This window comes from Notolepis coatsorum (genome assembly GCF_963971535.1).
Source record: "Notolepis coatsorum genome assembly, chromosome: 19".
Lineage (NCBI taxonomy): Eukaryota > Metazoa > Chordata > Actinopteri > Aulopiformes > Paralepididae > Notolepis > Notolepis coatsorum.
In genome coordinates, this window is record NC_140183.1 from 42214421 (window position 1) to 42234545 (window position 20125).

At 44.5% G+C, this 20125-nt stretch overlaps 1 protein-coding gene across 1 annotated transcript in view; it reads right to left on the minus strand.

Moving 5' to 3' along the window:
* Positions 1-20125, minus strand: part of rftn1b (raftlin, lipid raft linker 1b) — a 329875-nt gene that overhangs the window by 187580 nt on the left and 122170 nt on the right. Inside the window, exon 4 of the mRNA XM_084335672.1 lies at positions 1588-1696. Coding sequence (XP_084191798.1) covers positions 1588-1696 — 109 coding nt within the window. The remainder of the gene's footprint in view (positions 1-1587; positions 1697-20125) is intronic.

Here is a 20125-nt window from a genome sequence, read left to right on the forward strand (position 1 = left end):
GAAAAACCATAGAGAGAGAGAGAGAGAGAGAGAGAGAGAGAGAGAGAGAGAGAGGAGAGAGAGAGAGAGAGAGAGAGAGAGAGAGAGAGAGAGAGAGAGAGAGAGAGAGAGAGAGAAAGAGAGACCCTTGAGGTAGTGGACTTCTCCTTCATGTCCTTCCATTTCCCTTTTTAATAGATTTCTAACATGGAACCGTCTCCAAAGGACCCTGCAAAGCTGTAGTAGATTACTATGATAATCAACTGTAATGAGGTCCTATAGGATTTTGCTTGCATGCCTAATAATATTAATGGCAGAGGGCCAGATGTTGATGATTAAACCCAACGATTATGTCACCATGATGATGCAGCGTAATGACCTCAGAGAAATTACAGATACCGTATGTTTTTATGGGTCAATATTAAAGTTTAATTAAGTCTTTGCTATATGCTGTAGGCACATTTGACATTAAGATTTGTCAGAATTTGAATCGTCCTCTTACCATTCAGCCATCCTCCATCCATCCATCCATCCATCCATCCACCAATCCATCCACCTGTCCTCTTACCATTAAGCCATCCTCCATCCATAATTCTAATCCATCATCTATCTATCTATCTATCTATCTATCTATCTATCTATCTATCTATCTATCTATCTATCTATCTATCTATCTATCTATCTATCTATCTATCTATCTATCTATCTATCTATCTATCTATCTATCTATCTATCTATCTATCTATCTATCTATCTATCTATCTATCTATCTATCTATCTATCTTATCTATCTATCTATCTATCTATCTATCTATCTATCTATCTATCTATCTATCTATCTATCTATCTATCTATCTATCTATCTATCTATCTATCTATCCTCTCTCTCTCTCTCTCTCTCTCTCTCTCTCTCTCTCTCTCTCTTCTCTCTCTCTCTCTCTCTCTCTCTCTCTCTCTCTCTCTCTCTCCTCACTCTCATCTCTCTCTCTCTCTCTCTATCTATCTATCTATCTATCTATCTATCTATCTATCTATCTATCTATCTATCTATCTATCTATCTATCTATCTATCTATCTATCTATCTATCTATCTATCTATCTATCTATCTATCTATCTATCTATCTATCTATCTATCTATCTATCTATCTATCTATCTATCTATCTATCTCTCTATCTCTCTCTCTCTCTCTCTCTCTCTCTCTCTCTCTATCTATCTATCTATCTATCTATCTATCTATCTATCTATCTATCTATCTATCTATCTATCTATCTATCTATCTATCTATCTATCTATCTATCTATCTATCTATCTATCTATCTATCTATCTATCTATCTATCTATCTATCTATCTATCTATCTATCTATCTATCTATCTATCTATCTATCTATCTATCTATCTATCTATCTATCTATCTATCTATCTATCTATCTATCTATCTATCTATCTATCCATACATACATTTCTCCTTCCCTCTTTCTCTTCCTATTCAACCAGCCACCATCCATTCATTAGTTCTTCCTCTCTCTCTCTCCCTCCCTCCCTCTCTCCAACCCCCTGTCTGAGTAGTACCCCTTCCACTCATGCAGGCTTTGTCCCTGGGCTTACCTTTTTGACGTATCCCTGGATGAGCTCTGGGGTGGGCACCTGGTTAGCAGTCAGACAGTCCTCCAGCTGCAGATGGTACGGAGCAGAGACCGGCTGGCTCCTCTCCAACCTGCAGGCATCACAGACATAACAGACACACACATCTGTTACCCATCTAGAATTCTGACATACCCACCCCCAATAAATAAAATAAAAAAATCCACAGAACATTAACGTGCCAAATTTGAACTCAGCAACAGTAAATCCCTATCAACGGCAGATTTACGAGAAGCACCTTTGCTCATGTAATTGCTTGGCTGTGCGAGGCGAACAAAAAGAGCACAATAAAACACTTAAGCGAGACAAAGACACATGTGACGGCAGAGCGCACAGGGGACAACAGAGAATGCAGGGGAATTCAATGCAAATCTCGTCTTGCTCCTCTACCCCTCCCTCTGTGGCTGTATCAGTATTTTGAGCGGGGAGAATCTATTTATATGGTCCTGTATTTTCCCCATTCTATTCTTGAGAGGAAATCCCTAAGCCAGCCCCGAGGAGACTGATGCCCGAGCTTCCATCTCCCGCTCCTCATCCTGTTGACAACAGGGATGAGACCCGCTCGCCCACACACCCTTTCCTCACTGGGAGTGCGTGAGTGTGCACGTGTGCAAAGGTTATGTGTGTTATCTGTGTAGAGGCGCATACTGCGTGAGCTCTGGGCTACATGGACACCTGGCGTGTTAGCGCATGTGGAAGACAATGTGTTGGTGTGTGTGTGTGTGTGCGTGTCGGTGTCACACATGTATAAATGCCACTGGAGTGTGTCCCTGCGTGTGTGTGATTTTACGCAGAAGCTCCCCATCGAGTGTATTAGGCGTGTTGCGGTGCTTCTTGTATCTGACTCTCACATTAGACTGTGGCAGGCCTGACTCTTAGTGTTATCACATCAGACTGTGGCAGGCCTGACTCTTAGTGTTATCACATCAGACTGTGGCAGGCCTGACTCTCAGTGTTATCACATTAGACTGTAGCAGGCCCGACTCTCAGTGTTATCACATTAGACTGTGGCAGGCCTGACTCTTAGTGTTATCACATCAGACTGTGGCAGGCCTGACTCTCAGTGTTATCACATTAGACTGTGGCAGGCCTGACTCTCAGTGTTATCACATTAGACTGTGGCAGGCCTGACTCTCAGTGTTATCACATCAGGCTGTGGCAGGCCTGACTCTTAGTGTTATCACATCAGGCTGTGGCAGGCCTGACTCTCAGTGTTATCACATCAGGCTGTGGCAGGCCTGACTCTCAGTGTTATCACATCAGGCTGTGGCAGGCCTGACTCTCAGTGTTCTCACATTAGACTGTAGCAGGCCCGACTCTCAGTGTTATCACATCAGGCTGTGGCAGGCCTGACTCTTAGTGTTATCACATCAGGCTGTGGCAGGCCTGACTCTTAGTGTTATCACATCAGGCTGTGGCAGGCCTGACTCTTAGTGTTATCACATCAGGCTGTGGCAGGCCTGACTCTCAATGTTATCACATCAGGCTGTGGCAGGCCTGACTCTCAGTGTTATCACATCAGACTGTGGCAGGCCTGACTCTTAGTGTTATCACATCAGGCTGTGGCAGGCCTGACTCTTAGTGTTATCACATCAGGCTGTGGCAGGCCTGACTCTTAGTGTTATCACATCAGACTGTGGCAGGCCTGACTCTCAGTGTTATCACATCAGACTGTGGCAGGCCTGACTCTTAGTGTTATCACATCAGACTGTGGCAGGCCTGACTCTCAGGGGCGAATCCACAAAGAGATTGCGCAGCTTTTTCCGACGCTAAGCCGGCGCAAATAGCTCCGAAACACAGTTTGCTATCCACAGAGGAGGCGCAACGGGTGAAATGAGGTGGTAACTGTGTTCCATCAGCATTGCATCCGGTGCATTTAGCGCATATTTAAATGAGGTAATATGGGTGTAACATGTTCCCCTTTCTATGCAAATGAGCCTCGTCCAAAAAAGCACCAAATTCACTTCGGCCGGCGAAGATTGCACCGCACAGTTTATTAAGCCACGCTCCTACCGTCTTCAGAGACATGGTGGTAACTAAGCGCAAAGCCCTAAGCAGGCATCATTGCCAGCGTCACTGCCAGCGTCACAGGTGATCATGGCAACAGTAATTGTTGCCAGACGCAGGCAATTAGTATTACCTCGCTTGCATTCTTGTTTGTATATACTGTTATGTGCTTATGTAGCACCGTCGTCCGACGTCTTTTGTTTGTGCCTCGTTTTTGGAGACAGTGTGTTCTCCCCCTTACTTTCCCTATTTTGTCGTTAGCTCAGTATAGCGTTCTCATATTTTGGAGACAGTATTGTCTCTTTTTATTTTCCCTGTTTGTTAGAGACGAGAGTAGTCTCTCCTTTTCTTTATTCACCGTTGTCGGCGTGAACGCCTTATTGCTCCTTCACAAATAAACATTATTTTGTTTGAGAAGCAACACCTGCCTCCTGCCTGTCTGTGTTCGGGTTCTACCTCCTACCACACCACCATGCTGTCTAAACGTACCCACTCTAACAATCTTCACTGGCACAGTGCTTAAATTCGGTATAAAGATTCAGCACTATGGACAGGTGTGCTCCAAAAAATATTCTAATTTATAATTGTATTTGTCCATGTTATTCAGCAGTAGGCTATTATGAGCAAACGAAATTAGTTAGATTGGACATTTTGATTAATTATTTCAAGCGGATAATTGAGAAATTCGGCACTACTGATAGATGAAGTTATTTCAGGACACTGCCTATATTAAATAACATGACACATGAGTGAGTGAACAAAGCAATGAGTGCTTGAGAGGTTAGTCACCTTACTAAAAATGCTTCAAATATTTGCATGAATAGAACAATTAGATTGGACATTTGATTATGTATGTCATCATGCACAATACAACGGAAATAAATAAAGAAACCCATTATTATTTATTTATCCCAAATTAACATTCTGCAGGCAGTCAGCCCATGCACATCGCTATACATTAACAACACAACACACTGCAGCACCCACTCTCCACACTTTAGATCACACAAACACACTTTATATTTATTGATAAAGGATTTGCACTACAACTCGTACACCTACTGTAAAAATTGTATCTAAATTGCACCTCATCCCATTTCTGCCTTGCACTATATAGTATTGTATATTAGTACACTGCATAGTATTGTATATTATATGGTAACTCAGTTACGTCTATTCTGCATCGAACATTGTACATATGTCTATACTGAACACTGTGACCTCATTTTTTTTACTTCTAATTTACATGCTATACTATGTTATTTTATTTCATACTTAACTTGTCTTGCACAGTCTCTGGAGCGTAACAGTAAGAAGCATTTTGTATAAAAGTATTCTGTACTTCTGTATGACAACTATTAAAGAAACTTGAAACTTGAAACTCGTCTATTATAATCACATTTAACATTTTAAGCATTTTATGAGCAAACTAAATTCGTTAAATTGGACATTTGAAAATGGTCTCGAATGGCCAAAACATGTCTGGAGATTTTTGCCTGCTATCGTTACAATTTTTTTTCCCACCAGTTAACCTGATAGGCGTGCTGATCAGCAGTAATGCAATGTCATGATTGTCGATTGATGGGAGTATCGATAAATAGACAGATTTGTTTATAGGCTATATTAAGCAGCACATATAAATGACGAAAGATAGTGACAAAAACAAAGGATGCAATGTGTCATGAAAATACAAATAAAGCAAGCTCTATACATTACGAAGTAAACAAAATATAATATGAAATAAACGGAATACTAATGGTGAAAAATACTGTTATGTCTATGCCTCATTTCGGGGTTTATTTTTCCCCTTCCTGATATCTGCCAACTGTGCTGTCAGGTGCAAACTGCTCGGCGAGCACACTGGAGCAAATCAGGAGCAAACTGCTCGGCGAGCAAACTGCGCTGGAGCAAATCAGCAGGCCTGGCCCTTCTTGTCTGTGGGACCTCACAGTGGGGCGGGCGGGGCCCTGACTCACTCCTGCCATCTGCAGAACACACAGTCAACACTCTCACACTGACACCCCTCACCCATACACTAGACTCTGCTGTACTGCGACAGCCGGATTGGACCAGTATATACATTTCATGCTTCTCGCGGTCTTCACGGTGCGGGTGGGGCACACTGTCTCAGGTGACTGAACATCGTTTTTATCGTTATTGCGCCACCACCCCCGTCCACGTTGTTCCAAAATGCGGTCTAACCCTACACAGACTCTTGGTGCACGCCCACACCCTGCAGAATGTTGCCATTGATGCTGTGTAGATGGTGTCGACCGCAACAATAACTTGCTTTACTTTTCACCTCCTACTTGTGTCATAATTGGTTCATCTATGTTTTTCCCCATCAATTGTGACATAAATCACAGTCAAACATCCGATACATGCTGCAGGCATATCTTCAGAGAGAGAGAGAGAGAGAGAGAGAGAGAGAGAGAGAGAGAGAGAGAGAGAGAGAGAGAGAGAGAGAGAGAGAGAGAGAGCTGATAAATGTTTAGCCCTGGGGCATTTAAAAAAATCATTGGGGAATTTCAGAAGAAAAAGCAACAGCTGACTTTAATGCCAAAAATGTATTGTGTTGAATGAAGGATGCCTCTGGCATATTGCATTATCATAAAACAAAATGTATTCGGTATTCAATCAGTTGTAGAAACAATGGAGCTGGTGAAATTAACATTAGAGTAACTTAACACGCCAACATTATGGGAAATGCACTATCTTCTCTAGAGTCAAACAAGAAGATAGATACCAATTTCCTCTCTGTGCGCTTAGTAGAAATCTATCTGGCTGCAAGCTAGCCTACTGTAGCATAGCACAAATGAATGGAAGCAGATAGGAACAGATAGCCAAATGTAAAACTCGGGAGAGGGCGTTTTTGGCCATTAGCTAGGCTAGCTGATCCATATCCGCTTCCATTCATTTGTGCTAAGCTAGGCTAGCTTGCAGCCAGATAACGCTTCGTATTTTTCTTTCTACTGAACAAGGAAATTGGTATCTATCTGTCTTTCCTCTATCATTACACTACATGGTTTGAACACATACAGTATCAGGAGGAGACGTGTATATTCCTGTTTATATACTTTAGATCTGTGGCTAATCAGAGATGATTAAGTGTTAAAGGAAAACTCCAACATTTTGGGAAATTAGCTTATTTAACATCTTCCCTGGAGTTAGACAAGAAGATACATACCTTTTTTGTCTCTGTGCGTGCATTTAGCTTAGGGAACAGTCACTCCGTTAGCATAGCTTAGCTTCATCACTGGAAGTGAGGCAGGACAGTAGCGTGACGTTCCCTACAGGTTTGTTGATATTCTCATTCCTTCAAAGGATCCGAACCGATTGAAGTTTATGGATACCATGACTTAAAATCCTCTTACCTTGACGATTAAAAGCCTCCCCAATTTAGAAAACAGTAATCCAATGGCTGGTATTGATAATATACTACTAACTACTGGACGCTCGGAGCTAACCGGAGCTAACGCAGAACAGGAGGATGGTAAAGCAAATATAATGACTTCCTTTTTGGGGTTTTCAAAATAAAAGTGCGACGTTTATAGCAGCGGAAAACGTTTATTTTGTACATTATCTAACGTTAACACGAACCTAAACTAACGTTACAACTAACCTAAAGTTCATCATCTGCACTGTACTTCACTTCGTGCACGTGCACTGAATAAAAAATTCCACCATGTACCTTTACATCCCAACATTCGTCTGGCCACACCCCCATCCGCTTACCTTCATAAGCAGGTGTGTGGTCACCTACTCGCCTCCTTCTTCACTTTCACCACAAGGAAGTGCCTTCGGTAGATCCCCACTTGACGAGGTTGTTAGTAGAAGAAAGTTGGAAAACAAAAGAACGGGAAGATACGTTGACATCATATCTTTATTTTCTCTCTCACTATTTTGAGAAAATACGGCGATATTGTCTTCGTTACTGGAGTGTCTGGAAGATGATGATCATTCTGACCTTCAACGGCTTTTTCGTATTAGGAGCTCACACCGCTGACATGCTCCCCAGCTACAGTCCTCCTTGCTGCGGCTGGATGGGGTTGCCCTCCGGCCATACAGCTGGACTGTGGGAAGCACCGACTGTTGTGAGAAGCGGTTGTTTCCAGGGTGGGGTACGTACTGTTTTGCTTGCGAGCTCTGGTTGTTGTTGATGCTGTGGGGGTTAGCTGACAATTTTACGAAACGCCGACTCCAGACTGGGGTCCTCTGCTCGGCTTAAACGGCGGTCGGAGGATCTTGGTCTGACGCCCATGATGGTCAATCTAGTGGGCCGCGACCAGGTCCTGGTGAACCCAGGATTCTCGAGCGGATGCTTCTCTGTCCCGTGCAGGCCCCACCTTTCACATAAAAATGAAAGTACACCCTAACGAGGAAATGTGGGCATAGGATCTTCTTTATCGGGAGTTCCATGCTCAAAGTCGGCTGCAGCCCCGAAATGGGAATTGTGCTGGCCCCGCTGTATGTCTGGATCACCGTTGAAAACTGTGTTTGACATTTTTTTTCCCTCTTAGGGGAGGGACTTGGACAGCGGCCTGTCTGAAGTGTGGCTTGTTATGTTGTTGTGTACAGTTCAGGTGATAGCTGCTTAGCTGGCGTGCTAGTTTGTGGCCTACTGTGTTAGCCAGTCAGCTGTTAGCTGCGGCGCTAGCTCGCTGTGTTTACCAGGCTAGTAAACGTTAGCTTGTTGCTATCAGTCGGATAGCTGCTTAGCTGGCGTGCTAGTTGTGGCCTACTGTGTTAGCCAGTCAGCTGTTAGCTGCGGCGCTAGCTCGCTGTGTTTACCAGGCTAGTAAACGTTAGCTTGTTGCTATCAGTCGGACGGCTGTTAGCTTAATGCTACACTGTTAAACGTTGCTATGACTATGCCTTAAACACTCTGACTACGACGTCATCTTTGACAGAGGATGTTAGTCGAACCTACACCGGGAGCCCTGCCAGCGAGGACTGCGTCAACATGGAGAAACGTAGCGGCTGGGTGGCGCAGCAACGTTACCCTCGTCGCCAACACAGGAGATGCTGTGTTCAACTTTGGTGTCCCGTTAGCCAGATTGCAGTTCTCTTGGCCTGCGCTCAGGGTAGGAGTCCCGACCGGACTTTAAACACTTCTTCTTTCCTTCCCTTCTAAATGTTTTGTAATAACGATGTTTTCCAAAACGTGTGTTGCTGCAATACATTGAGGATACGACGCGTGTTGTGTGTGAATTGTCTTGTCACTGGTATAGCTTCTCTCTCCATAGAAATCGGGTTGTTGTTTACATGTGTAAAAATGATCTGGTTAGTTGTGAGGAGAACATATGTGTGTTCATGTAACGTGAACTCACAACTAAGGGGGTTAATTAACCTATGAAGCTATGCTTAGTGACATGTGATTAAGGAATGAATTCTTTTCTCAGCCTGTAATGACAATGAACAGTGTGTTCACATATTAACAGGGTTACCTGTTCAACTTGGTCGTATCAAGGGTAAGGAAGGAGGGGTGATCCCCCTGGTTTCCCTGGGGCTTCCCCACCCTCCTCTCAGACATGTTGTTTACAATATATTGTGTCACTGTGTTTGTGGGGATACGATGTAACCCTCAGCTTAATAGCTGGGGTTGTGCTTTCCGCTTGAGACATTTTTTTTCCTATAGAAAAGATTGTTTGGTCACTTATCATGTGTGCTTAGCAAGGCCTGTGGCCAATACATAATCGAGGATTCTGTATTCTCTCGTTATGAAAAAACGGCGTTCCTCTGTAGCAAGAGTGTACTTTTGCCATTTTTTGTTGTGATGAAGGGTTGTGTGTTTTGTGATCTACAACTGGGTTAGGTTTGGCCCACAGAAGCACATGTGTAAGTCTGGTACCGGGGCTCTTAACACTTTTTGTGCCACGAGGTGGCGCCAGAGGTAGCGCTTCAATGCCACCATCGGCGCCAATGTTACGCTTAATATCGCCTAATCTATGTTTTAAATTATGGCTATGTGTCTAATCTGCCCGTCGCTTATCAAAGAATCCTTTTCCAGTCAGTGCTGTCAAGGCAGATTGGTTTTTTATCGCTTCATTTCCGTTTGAGAGCATTTTGAAAAGCACCCGTTTTGAGGTAAAAAACAGTTCATTCTAGACCATTCTATGATAATCGTCTTTTACTGGAATATTCCAGAACGTTGATATTTGTCGGCCTATTTATGAATCGTTTTCAAGACCTCATTTTTTACTTCTAATTTACATGCTATACTATGTTATTTTATTTCATACTTATCTTGTCTTGCACAGTCTCTGGAGCGTAACAGTAAGAAGCATTTTGTATAAAAGTATTCTGTACTTCTGTATGACAACTATTAAAGAAACTTGAAACTTGAATAAACGCTAGATGATCAATATTATACGTGCACGCAAGCACATTCGAGCCGCGCACGGATAATCGCCGTGTTCATTTCCTCTTGGACTTTTACAGTGAAACCGAAAGAGCCCATTTCACAAAACAGCCTATATCTTCATCAAAATTAGTCTGATTATCCTAACACTGATAACATAGATTCCTTACCTGACATCAGATGGTATCCAACTGGTATATTCCAATTCCTGATCACCATTCGAAAAAATCGATAAGTGTATGGATCCAACGTGTGTACAGTGCAGTACATGATTCCGCGGGCCTGAGAGGCTCCAGAATGAACTGTGATAACCCCGGCTGCATCAGTCGACTGGAAAATGTGGAGTACATGATTTTTTCCCCCATCCATTTTCATTGAGTCCATTCCAAAATCCCTTATGTCATCTGGGAGATGATAGGGGGCGCTTTTTTCCACATCTGATCGCCGGCGGCGCTCGGGTATACTAGGGTAGGCTTGCGTGATGCAATATGATTTCAGATCGCTAAAAAAAAAAAAAATTTAAAATTCAGAGAAATCTCGTGAGTGGCTTTCAACATAACTATCGGAAACCCGAGATATCTCGTGAGTGGCAGTGAAAGTGTTAGGGGCCCTCTCTGTTCTGTGTTTTTCGTTAGTAAAAATCAGATAGCAGGTTAGCACATGAGCTATGTGAGGCTGTTCGATGCTTCATGTAGCAGGCTATGACTGTGTCATGCTCTACTTGTCATTACATCGTATCATGGGTGTGGGGTCGTAAAGGGGTGAACTGGTAATCCTTTCCTCCCCTTTTATGATTGGTCAGGGGTTAAAACCTCCTGTCCTTCAAGGTTCCTGTCACGTTGCTGTTCGGCACGTTACAGGGTAAGAGGGGGGGGGGGGTTTCCTGGTCCCACGCCCTGGAAGATTGGGCGTGTGCACTGCGGAAATTCCCCCGCCATAGAGTACGTCACTGAGCGTGTCTCTGTTGGTAAGACTTCCGTGGGTTGTTCAGGTCCATGTTATGGATCTGTTTCAGGGAGTTGTCAGAGCTCCTCCTCACGAAGCTCCTCCTCGGGGAGAAGTGCCTTCTGTGAGTTCGGACTCTCCTTCCCTGTGAGGGAGCCTCCTCAGAGTTTCAGAGCCTCCTCCTCAGATTGTCAAGGTGAGTAGAACTTCAAAAAGGAGTTCTACTCTATTGTGTGTGTATTCGATTCAATTCGATTATTGAGTGTGTATTGGTTCAGTGCCTCCTCCTCGGAGAGCCCTAACCCAAGTGTTACATAGCTCAATGTTGCAATATATTCTTTTCAATCTATACAGCTCGCGTGGGAAGTCTCTCTGGGGATTTCCGTCTCCTCCCAGTGGCGAGGGTGGTGGGATGTAAAAATGTAAAAAAAAATTACCCTCAGCTGCGTCACGTGGGATTCATGTCAGTCTGTGTTTCCTTCTTTTTTAAATAAAAAGAGGAAGGAACATGAAGCACGACGGCTCCGTGTCGTTCTCCCAGGTGACTTGGAGGAACAATGTTTGGTGTCTTGCTAGACTATCCATTGATGTGTTTGGGTCTCGACGCGTACATAGTGCTGGCTCGGGGTGTTTCTGTTAAGAATCACGCAGGAGCTAAGTGCGCCTTGGTTGCTTGTTATTAAAACAGCGTTTTTATAGGGCAACTGGGATGGAGTTTTGTCTCTTCCGAGTGGCAGTTTACTAGGTTGTCTCGATGAATTCTCGTTCATATCTGGGGGATGTTAACGGAATAGATCAGAACATAGGTAGAGGGGTCTCACGCCCTTGGGGTGGGCCACTGAGCGCGGTACAAATGGGACCGTCTGGGTGGCGCCCTCTTTTCATGTTTTAGATCAACACGCATACCTACCCCCTCAGCTTCTTCCCCCAGGCCATCAGAGCCCTGAACAATGAACATTGAGTGCTCAGAACATTGAACTATCCACACACAAGCACACATGAACACACACACGACACGCACGCTGTGCACGCCCACTTAACACTTTAACATGAGCGGGCACACACTCATGTCGCACACACGCACACTTATGGCCAAAAGGAAAGGACACTTTAAATTAGAATATCAGGAACAGTGTATTGCACTACCAAAGCTAACTAGCATGTCCCATATGCTCTGTAAATAACTATGTACAGATACCGAGATGTCACTCCATGTTACCTGTTACCTGGTTACTGCACATGTTGTTTTTTCATTTTTTGATTCTATTATATGTTGTACCACTGTATTGCACATCGTTGCGGGCAAGACCACCCGCATTTCATTGTATACCTGTATGCCGTGACAATTAAAACTCTTGACTTGACTTGACTTGACTCTTCTGGAGTGGGCATGTCGGCGTGGTTAGGGCACGGGGCTGGTCTGGTCGCGCTGGTCCAGGTCAGTTAACCCGTTCGGGGGGAAAAATGCCGGGTCGGCCCGGGTGTCACAGGGTTAGGCGTTATGGAAACCCTTTGTTGGGTACATGTTGTACTCTGCACTATCGTAATGGCTTACGGCCATACCAACCTGTACACGCCCGATCTCGTCCGATCTCGGAAGCTAAGCAGGTTCGGTCCTGGCCTGGAATAACCCTTTTTTGAAAACTGAAACACTTGTACTGCGGTATAGCCAGTGTATACCCGCAGGTGTGTTTTGAAGTTTTTTCTTGAGGGGTTATAGGAACAACCACCGTCTGTGTACCGAGAGGGTGGTTGATTCCCTGGTGTGTTGGAGCAGAGTCAACTCCCGGGTTGCCCGGTTGAGTGTGCCCCTGCACGTTCATGAAGTCTGCCAATCATGTCAGCCTTCTCTGCCTCGACCCCTCTGGGTGGGTTTTTTTTTTAAATGGAGGCTTTGTCATGGTGATCAACAACACCAGCATACGGCCCTTCCGCCGGGGGGGTGTTTTCAGCTGACTCCTTTGGCGTCTGTCTCGTCCGCAGTGCTCCAGGCTCAGGTTACAGCCTGCTGCCTGGTTTCCCCGGTGCGCTGCCTGCTTCCGTTGGTTAACCTTTTTTAGTGCTTACGGCCATGCTGACTGCCTGTTCTGCAGGGTCAGTGTGCCAGGCGGTGTGCTATTGGGGGGAAAGGGCCCGCTCTTGGAGGGGCCTTATCCGAATACGCTGGCGATGTGGGGGGCGGTGTCACTAAGTGACCGCCTGGTGGGGTCCTGATGCCTGGCGTCATTGACCTCTCCGGGCCCCCTTTTTCCAGGGGATCCAGTCCCTTCAGTGGGTCTGGGTCTTCCTTCGCACTCCGCTGCTACAGCCTTGCCACGGGGTTGGGTTTGCTTTTGACCCCGTGATTTTGGGGGCAGTAACGAGGTTGTTCCTTCCGTTCGTTCCCTGGTGGCATGCGGGTTGTGCGTGTGTGTAGTCGTGGGGTCAAGCCACGGTCTGCTCACCCTGTGCGCTGAGTTGCTTGAGTTCCTCTTCGCACGGTTGGATCCGTCTCCCTCCCGTAAGCCTCCAATAGGGGGGGTATCCTCCATTAGGGAGGGTCGGGGGGCTCGGTCCTCCCCGGTCTGATGGTTGTGGGGGGCCTCAGCGGGGTACATTTGTCGGGCTATGGCTCCCGCTCAGCCTCTCTTGTGCAGATGATGCTGAGCGAAAGCCATAATGAAATAGAACGTAAGGTAATGTATATAACCAAGTTCTATGAATTATGGCGACGCTCAGCATCATACGCCGCTGCGGCCCTTGATCTCGCCTTGTGGTGAAAGTTTGGGAAGGAGGCGAGTAGGTGACCACACACCTGCTTATGAAGGTAAGCGGATGGGGGTGTGGCCAGACGAATGTTGGGATGTAAAGGTACATGGTGGCATTTTTTATTCAGTGCACGTGCACGAAGTGAAGTACAGTGCAGATGATGCTGAGCGTCGCCATAATTCATAGAACTTGGTTATATACATAACCTTACGTTAATCCCTGCACCTCTGAAAATTAAGGTGCACCCCTCAACTCTCCTAGGGTGAAATAAAGAATGATCGAGAGGAAAAGAGAAGAAAGCCAGTGGAAAAACTGTGCTTTTTCACTTGTCTCCTGAGGGCACTGGGCCTTTGGTATAAAAATAGCATAAGCATCACCTGCAGTCCATCAGGCCCTGCGTGATATGGTGACTTTCATGCAGCCCGCAGCACCAGCTGTCAACCACCACGGCCTCGTGTGGTTAGACGGAGTGTCAAGTGTCTGCCCCCTCCCCCCCCCCCCCCCCCCCACACCTGCCTGGAGCACCCTTCTGGGTCAACGCACCTGCTCGACCCCCTACCGTCTGCCACAGCCAAGTCAACATGTCTTCTTGTATTCTACTAATGGCTCCCTGTTGGAGGTAAAAAAAAATGTTAAAGTTCAGATGGCCACGGATTTCAGGATTTACCCGCTAATGACTTTCTTTGGGATTTGTATAAATTTACAGCCGCTGAAACGTTGGTGGTTCCCAATTACAGTGTGTTCATTTGGGTATGAAGAGTACCGTGTGTGGCCGCATTTACAGCTCATTCGTGAACAACACTAGTCAAAGGATGACCAAATGATGACCAAAGGATACAGTAACACAAATTGAAGTGAGGACTCATTCCAAAATGCTGTATCTTTTTTGGGGATAGTTATTTGCTATAGATTTTTTCAATGTTTCAAGGCTACAGATGATACACCATATTTTTCAAACAAATGTTTTACGATGTCTAAAAAACCATCAATAACATTTCATAATGACTTTGTTTTTTTTATTATTTTGTCAGATGTGGTGTAAATCTTTTAATTTTTTTTTACATCATTTTCAAAATCATTCGGGAATAAAACTCTTCCCCTGTTCTGGTTGGCAACTGCACAAGGAACAGTGGATGCAGAAACCTCCACCACCTACATTGCCAATCACTCACCTATTGCTATGATGACGGCTCAGTTAGGAAGCAACAATGTTTAGCAATATCTCAGCGCAATATCTCAGGGCATCTTAATAATAGCACCTCTTGCCTAACGTCAGATTTTCACACAGTCATGAATAATTTCATCAGAACGGAGCCCTCTAATGGTCTCCAGTCCTACCTCTCTCCCTGTCTTTACTCTCCCTTCCTCTCTCTCTCTTCATCCCTGCCTCCCTCCCTCCCCGCCTAAGCGCATGTGAGCTCCACACAATTACCCAATGATGATGAATATATCCCATCAGACGTTGCCCGCTGAACTGTAACCCCGTTCCTGTCGCCAACCAAATTGAACACCGGCAAATTTGACAGTTGACATTTCAAATTTCAAATGCTCCAATCCATTCTGTCCGCATTGCATTTTCTCTGTCCTGGGCAGGTTGTTACGGCGGGGCTGTCACCCCCGATGACAAATCACAGCCTAAAGAGCCTCTGAAGTTGCGTCCCCCGCCTCGCCCCATGCAGGTGGTGGCAACTCTCCACACGTCCTGCGCTGTATCTGGACGCGGCCTCCATGTGATTCCTGGCGCCGCGTACATGCTTCTACAGTGTCAGCCCTGTTGTCCGCTGAGCCTTTTCGGATGGCGAGGCATTTGTAAAAGCTTTGTATGTATGTATGTATTGTGGCAATTCCAGGTGTAGGGTTTGCAGAATAAAACAGACAGTCTAGTTGTGGTTCACAAAATAATGGCAGAGCCATTGTGCCGTCACATAACGCCCTTCAATCACCAAGCCCAGTGGTGGCTTGGGGTTGCCACAGTATGTCCAAAGCTCTGTTACGAACCGTCGCAGATTCTGAGGGGTAAGTCAATAACTCATCCCAACTAATTATTGCAAGTTTGCATTGTGTTTCGAAGGGATCAACAGAAAGCTCAAAGAGTCTCGACAAAGACTGGTGGGGTGAAAACACAAGCCGCTGCTGAAATACAGAATAGAATTACCCTTTTCTCTCAGAAGTCTCCTTTCAAATCCTCCAGCTGAGCTGTTAATTTCCGGTAATGGTGCCTTAATGACTTAATGACTTTCCCAGGAAACCACAAGAAGGCGCCATTACTGGAAATGAACAGCTCAGCTGGAGGATTAGAAAGGAGACTTCGGAGAGAAAAGGATAATTTTATACTTTATTTCAGCAGCAGCTTGTGCTTTCATTATAGAGCTTTGTATATACATACATACATACATACATACATACATACATACATACATACATACATACATACATCCATCCATACATACATACATACATACATACATACATACATACATACATACATACATACATACATACATACATACATACATACATACATACATACATACATACATACATACATACATACATACATACATACATACATACATACATACATACATGCATACATACATACATACATACATACATACTGTACATACATACATGCATACATACATACAGGGGTGCAGTGCTGGGCAAACGCGGTCAAACAGTGTTTGGCCTTCGTCACTGAGGCCGAAGTGCGCGCATCCTATTATTATGCAAAGTCTAGGTGATAAAATGACTCGTCGCGCCACTTATCACCTAGACTTTGCATAATAATAGGATACCGACAACCAAATACAAGCCCTGTAGGTGTGGTGGGGGGTTGCTTGATCTCCCGACTTCACTGGAAGGATGAGACAAGGTGTATCATCTGTTTTGTGCGCAACAGAGGGAACATGTATGCGCGTGCGCGGGCGTTTGGCCTTCGCCCATATTACGACTGCACCCCTGCATACATACATACATACATACATACATACATACATACATACATACATACATACATACATACATACATACATACATACATACATACAACATACATACATACATACATACATACATACATACATACATACATACATACATACATACATACATACATACATACATACATACATACATACATACATACATACATACATACTTACACAGGCACGTTGGAAGGGGGCTGCGGGGGGTGTGGCAGCACCCCCCCTCAGTTATTGCAAAGAATATATCTTTTTTTTAATATAATTTTTTTTATTTTATTTTATTTTTTATGCCAGTATTTATATATTTGTATATTATATACTGTAACTGTATAACTGTAACACTGTATATTATAAGTTTATCCTGCTCAAAGCACTTCACCATTTTAATATTGTGTGTATTGAGCCGTACTGTATTGTAGCTATTCTCCAATCTGTTAAATAAAGTTTTCATTCATTCATTACACTACTGTACGTACACAATCATACGTGTAAAACCGACAAGATTGGAGCAGAGTAGATTTTCGAGTGATGACAGACTGTCACAGACTGATTGAATGACAGGTGAAACAACTAATTGTATTCACCTCCCGTCTCCCGCCCTACCCACGCGCCACGAACCACTGAGCTACTGTGATACAGTGCTTGCGCAGTCAGTCGATTTTAGCTAGTAGTCAGACTTTGCTAGCACAGAATGTCTCACTCGCAGATAGGGATGGGTACCGAATTCGGTACTTTTGAGGTACCGAACCGAAACACGTCGGTACTACCAAGTATCGAATCAAGTGAGATACAGAAAAAAAATAAAAAATATAAATCTTTTTTTTTGTTTTTGTTTTTGTAACTTTTTTCTTTTCATGTCAACGTTCACACGCACAATATATGCTTACCTAGGATTTTACTTGATTCAACAACAAAGCAGTCGGAGCAATGGCAAGCCGAAAACTGTCGAAATTGTAGTTATTTGAAGTTTGGATTTATTTTTTTCACGACTGAGGTAGGTAAATAAAATTTCTTGAGACTAAAGTACAGAAAAAAGGTACCGTTGGGTACCGGTATCGATTCACAGGTACCGGTACCGGTATCGGTTCAAATGTGAAAGGTACCCATCCCTACTTGCAGAAAAGAAAAATATCAGATTTATTTTCTAAACGTCCCGCCGGTCCCAGTGACAGTCCCACTAAATCTGATAAACGTCAGAGAGAGACAGAGACGACAGGTTCAGCCTCAGCATCAGGTATTGAAGAGTTAACTGAGTCTGTTCCCCTATACCCCCCCTCGGGCACCAGGGGCTTCCACTGAGGGGTGATGCAAATAGGGATGGGGTGTTATGGCAGCTGATGATGGAAAGAGTGCGCACCGAGTCTGATCCCGAGTTGAAGAATTGGCTCCAAAAGAGAGACAACTGGATGTCCAACAACATCCAAAACGAAATCTTACAGCTGTTTGCCCATGATATTCAGCGACAAATTAGAGGCAAAGCATCCAAAAGCCCATTCTTTGGCTTGAGCGCTGACGGAACCACTGATGTCACTGGAAAAGAACAATTCTCGTGTAATATACAGTTCGCCGATGACAACTTGGAAGCTCAGAACTTCTTTTGGGGTTTTTACAATGCCCGGCCCAGACACAACAGCCGAGACGCTGTTTTTGTGTATAAAAGACAATCTTTTACGCCTCGACCTGCCCATGGAGAGGCTGATAGGATACTGTTTTGACGGGGTCAGCAACATGTCTGGGGGGTACAGGCTAGACTAAAGGAAATGTGTCCCGACTCTGTTTTTCTCCACTGCGCAAAAAAAAAATATATATCTCAAAGGCCGCACCCCCTACCGATTTAAAGTTCCAACGTGCCTGTACATACATACATGGGTAACGGAGGTACCGCGAGTATATCCACAGTCACGATGGACTTAATTTACTGCAAGTAAACTCACTCCCCTTAAAAGGCATCCAGACACATTACCAAGAAGTGAATTCACCTCTTGGTATAGTGGTCTGCGATGTCGCCTGCGGTGTGGGAGACCGGGGTTTGACTCCCACTCAGGGCATGTCAAAATAAGACCGGTTTACATACATACATACTTACATACATACATGCATACATACATACAAAGCTCAATAGAGCTACTGAGACACCATTTAGGTTTTTGAGGAGTCCACAATGCAACGTGCACAACGCTTCTGCTACTTCTTCTACTTCTACCCACTACCCTCCTGTCTTTGGCAAAACCATACCACTGGCCCTTGCGTATTGCATTGAACACTGACCACTCAAATTCGTGCAAGAAACTGAGGGGAACATACAAATGTAGAGCTAGAGGTTTGATTCTCTGCCCGGACGCATTCATTGAATAGAGGACCTTTATTTTTTTTTAAATGTTTGACCAGCACTCCAATTATTCTGCTGCTTGCTTCACTTGATGCTCCCCCTCAGCCACAAGCCGTTCCTAATGGGAGAAATGTCTCTATTTCTCCTACTGATTATAGTCTAAATTGTCTTCTTCATCTTAATTTTCGGACTACTGTCTGTGGCACAGAAGGATCTGATATGTATTTTCTTTTGAAGAAGGAATCGATACGTTCTAATGCCACTAAAACCGAGGGCACGCAACTGGAGAGAGAGAGAGAGAGAGAGAGAGAGAGAGAGAGAGAGAGAGAGAGAGAGAGAGAGAGAGAGAGAGAGAGAGAGAGAGAGAGAGAGAGAGAGAGAGAGAGGAGCGAGCTGGCTGACTGCTCCCAAATCTAATTAATGAGGGAATAATATCTATCATCCTATCTAGCGGGGGCCGGGGACGGAGAAGAGAACTGAGGATCTGATTCTAAAACAGGTAAGACAAGCCCCTGCCGAATAGATCAGGAGGTAGACCGATGCACAGCAAACAATACTTCTTAGTGAGGTGCTGGCAACAGTGCCAAGTGCATGGAAATAGTTTGTTCGCTTTCTGCTGCTTTGAAATCATTTGTTTACATTTGTGCTTTGAAATCAGGTTAAACAGTCCTGACTGAGGAGGAATCTAAATAGAAACGGCTTATTTTGCTGCTTTCCCAGATCCCCACTGCACTGAAAAACAGCTGACTTACTAAGAAAATGTCGGTTTCAAATCGGGCTCCGGCCCAAAAGTGCTGCAATGGTGGGTCAGGCTTGTTTTTGGGCCCCATCTAAACTCATACCGCCAATGAAGAGAATGCTGATGTAAGGACGGCCACATCCGCAGAGATGTTGCGTAGCTAAGCTGCGCTAATGTTAGCTGGATAGGATGGTAATGGCTAGAAGGCATCCACATTAAAGCCGGCTGCCTCTGGACGTGGCAGAACGACACTCGTGTGCACGTGGACTCTTGGAGAAACTTAAATGACATCATGGCACCGCTATGAATGCCGCCATTGAGGTTAATACTGTAGAGACTTTACTGGGATTCTGGCCAGAGACATTGTATGCATACTAACTAAACAC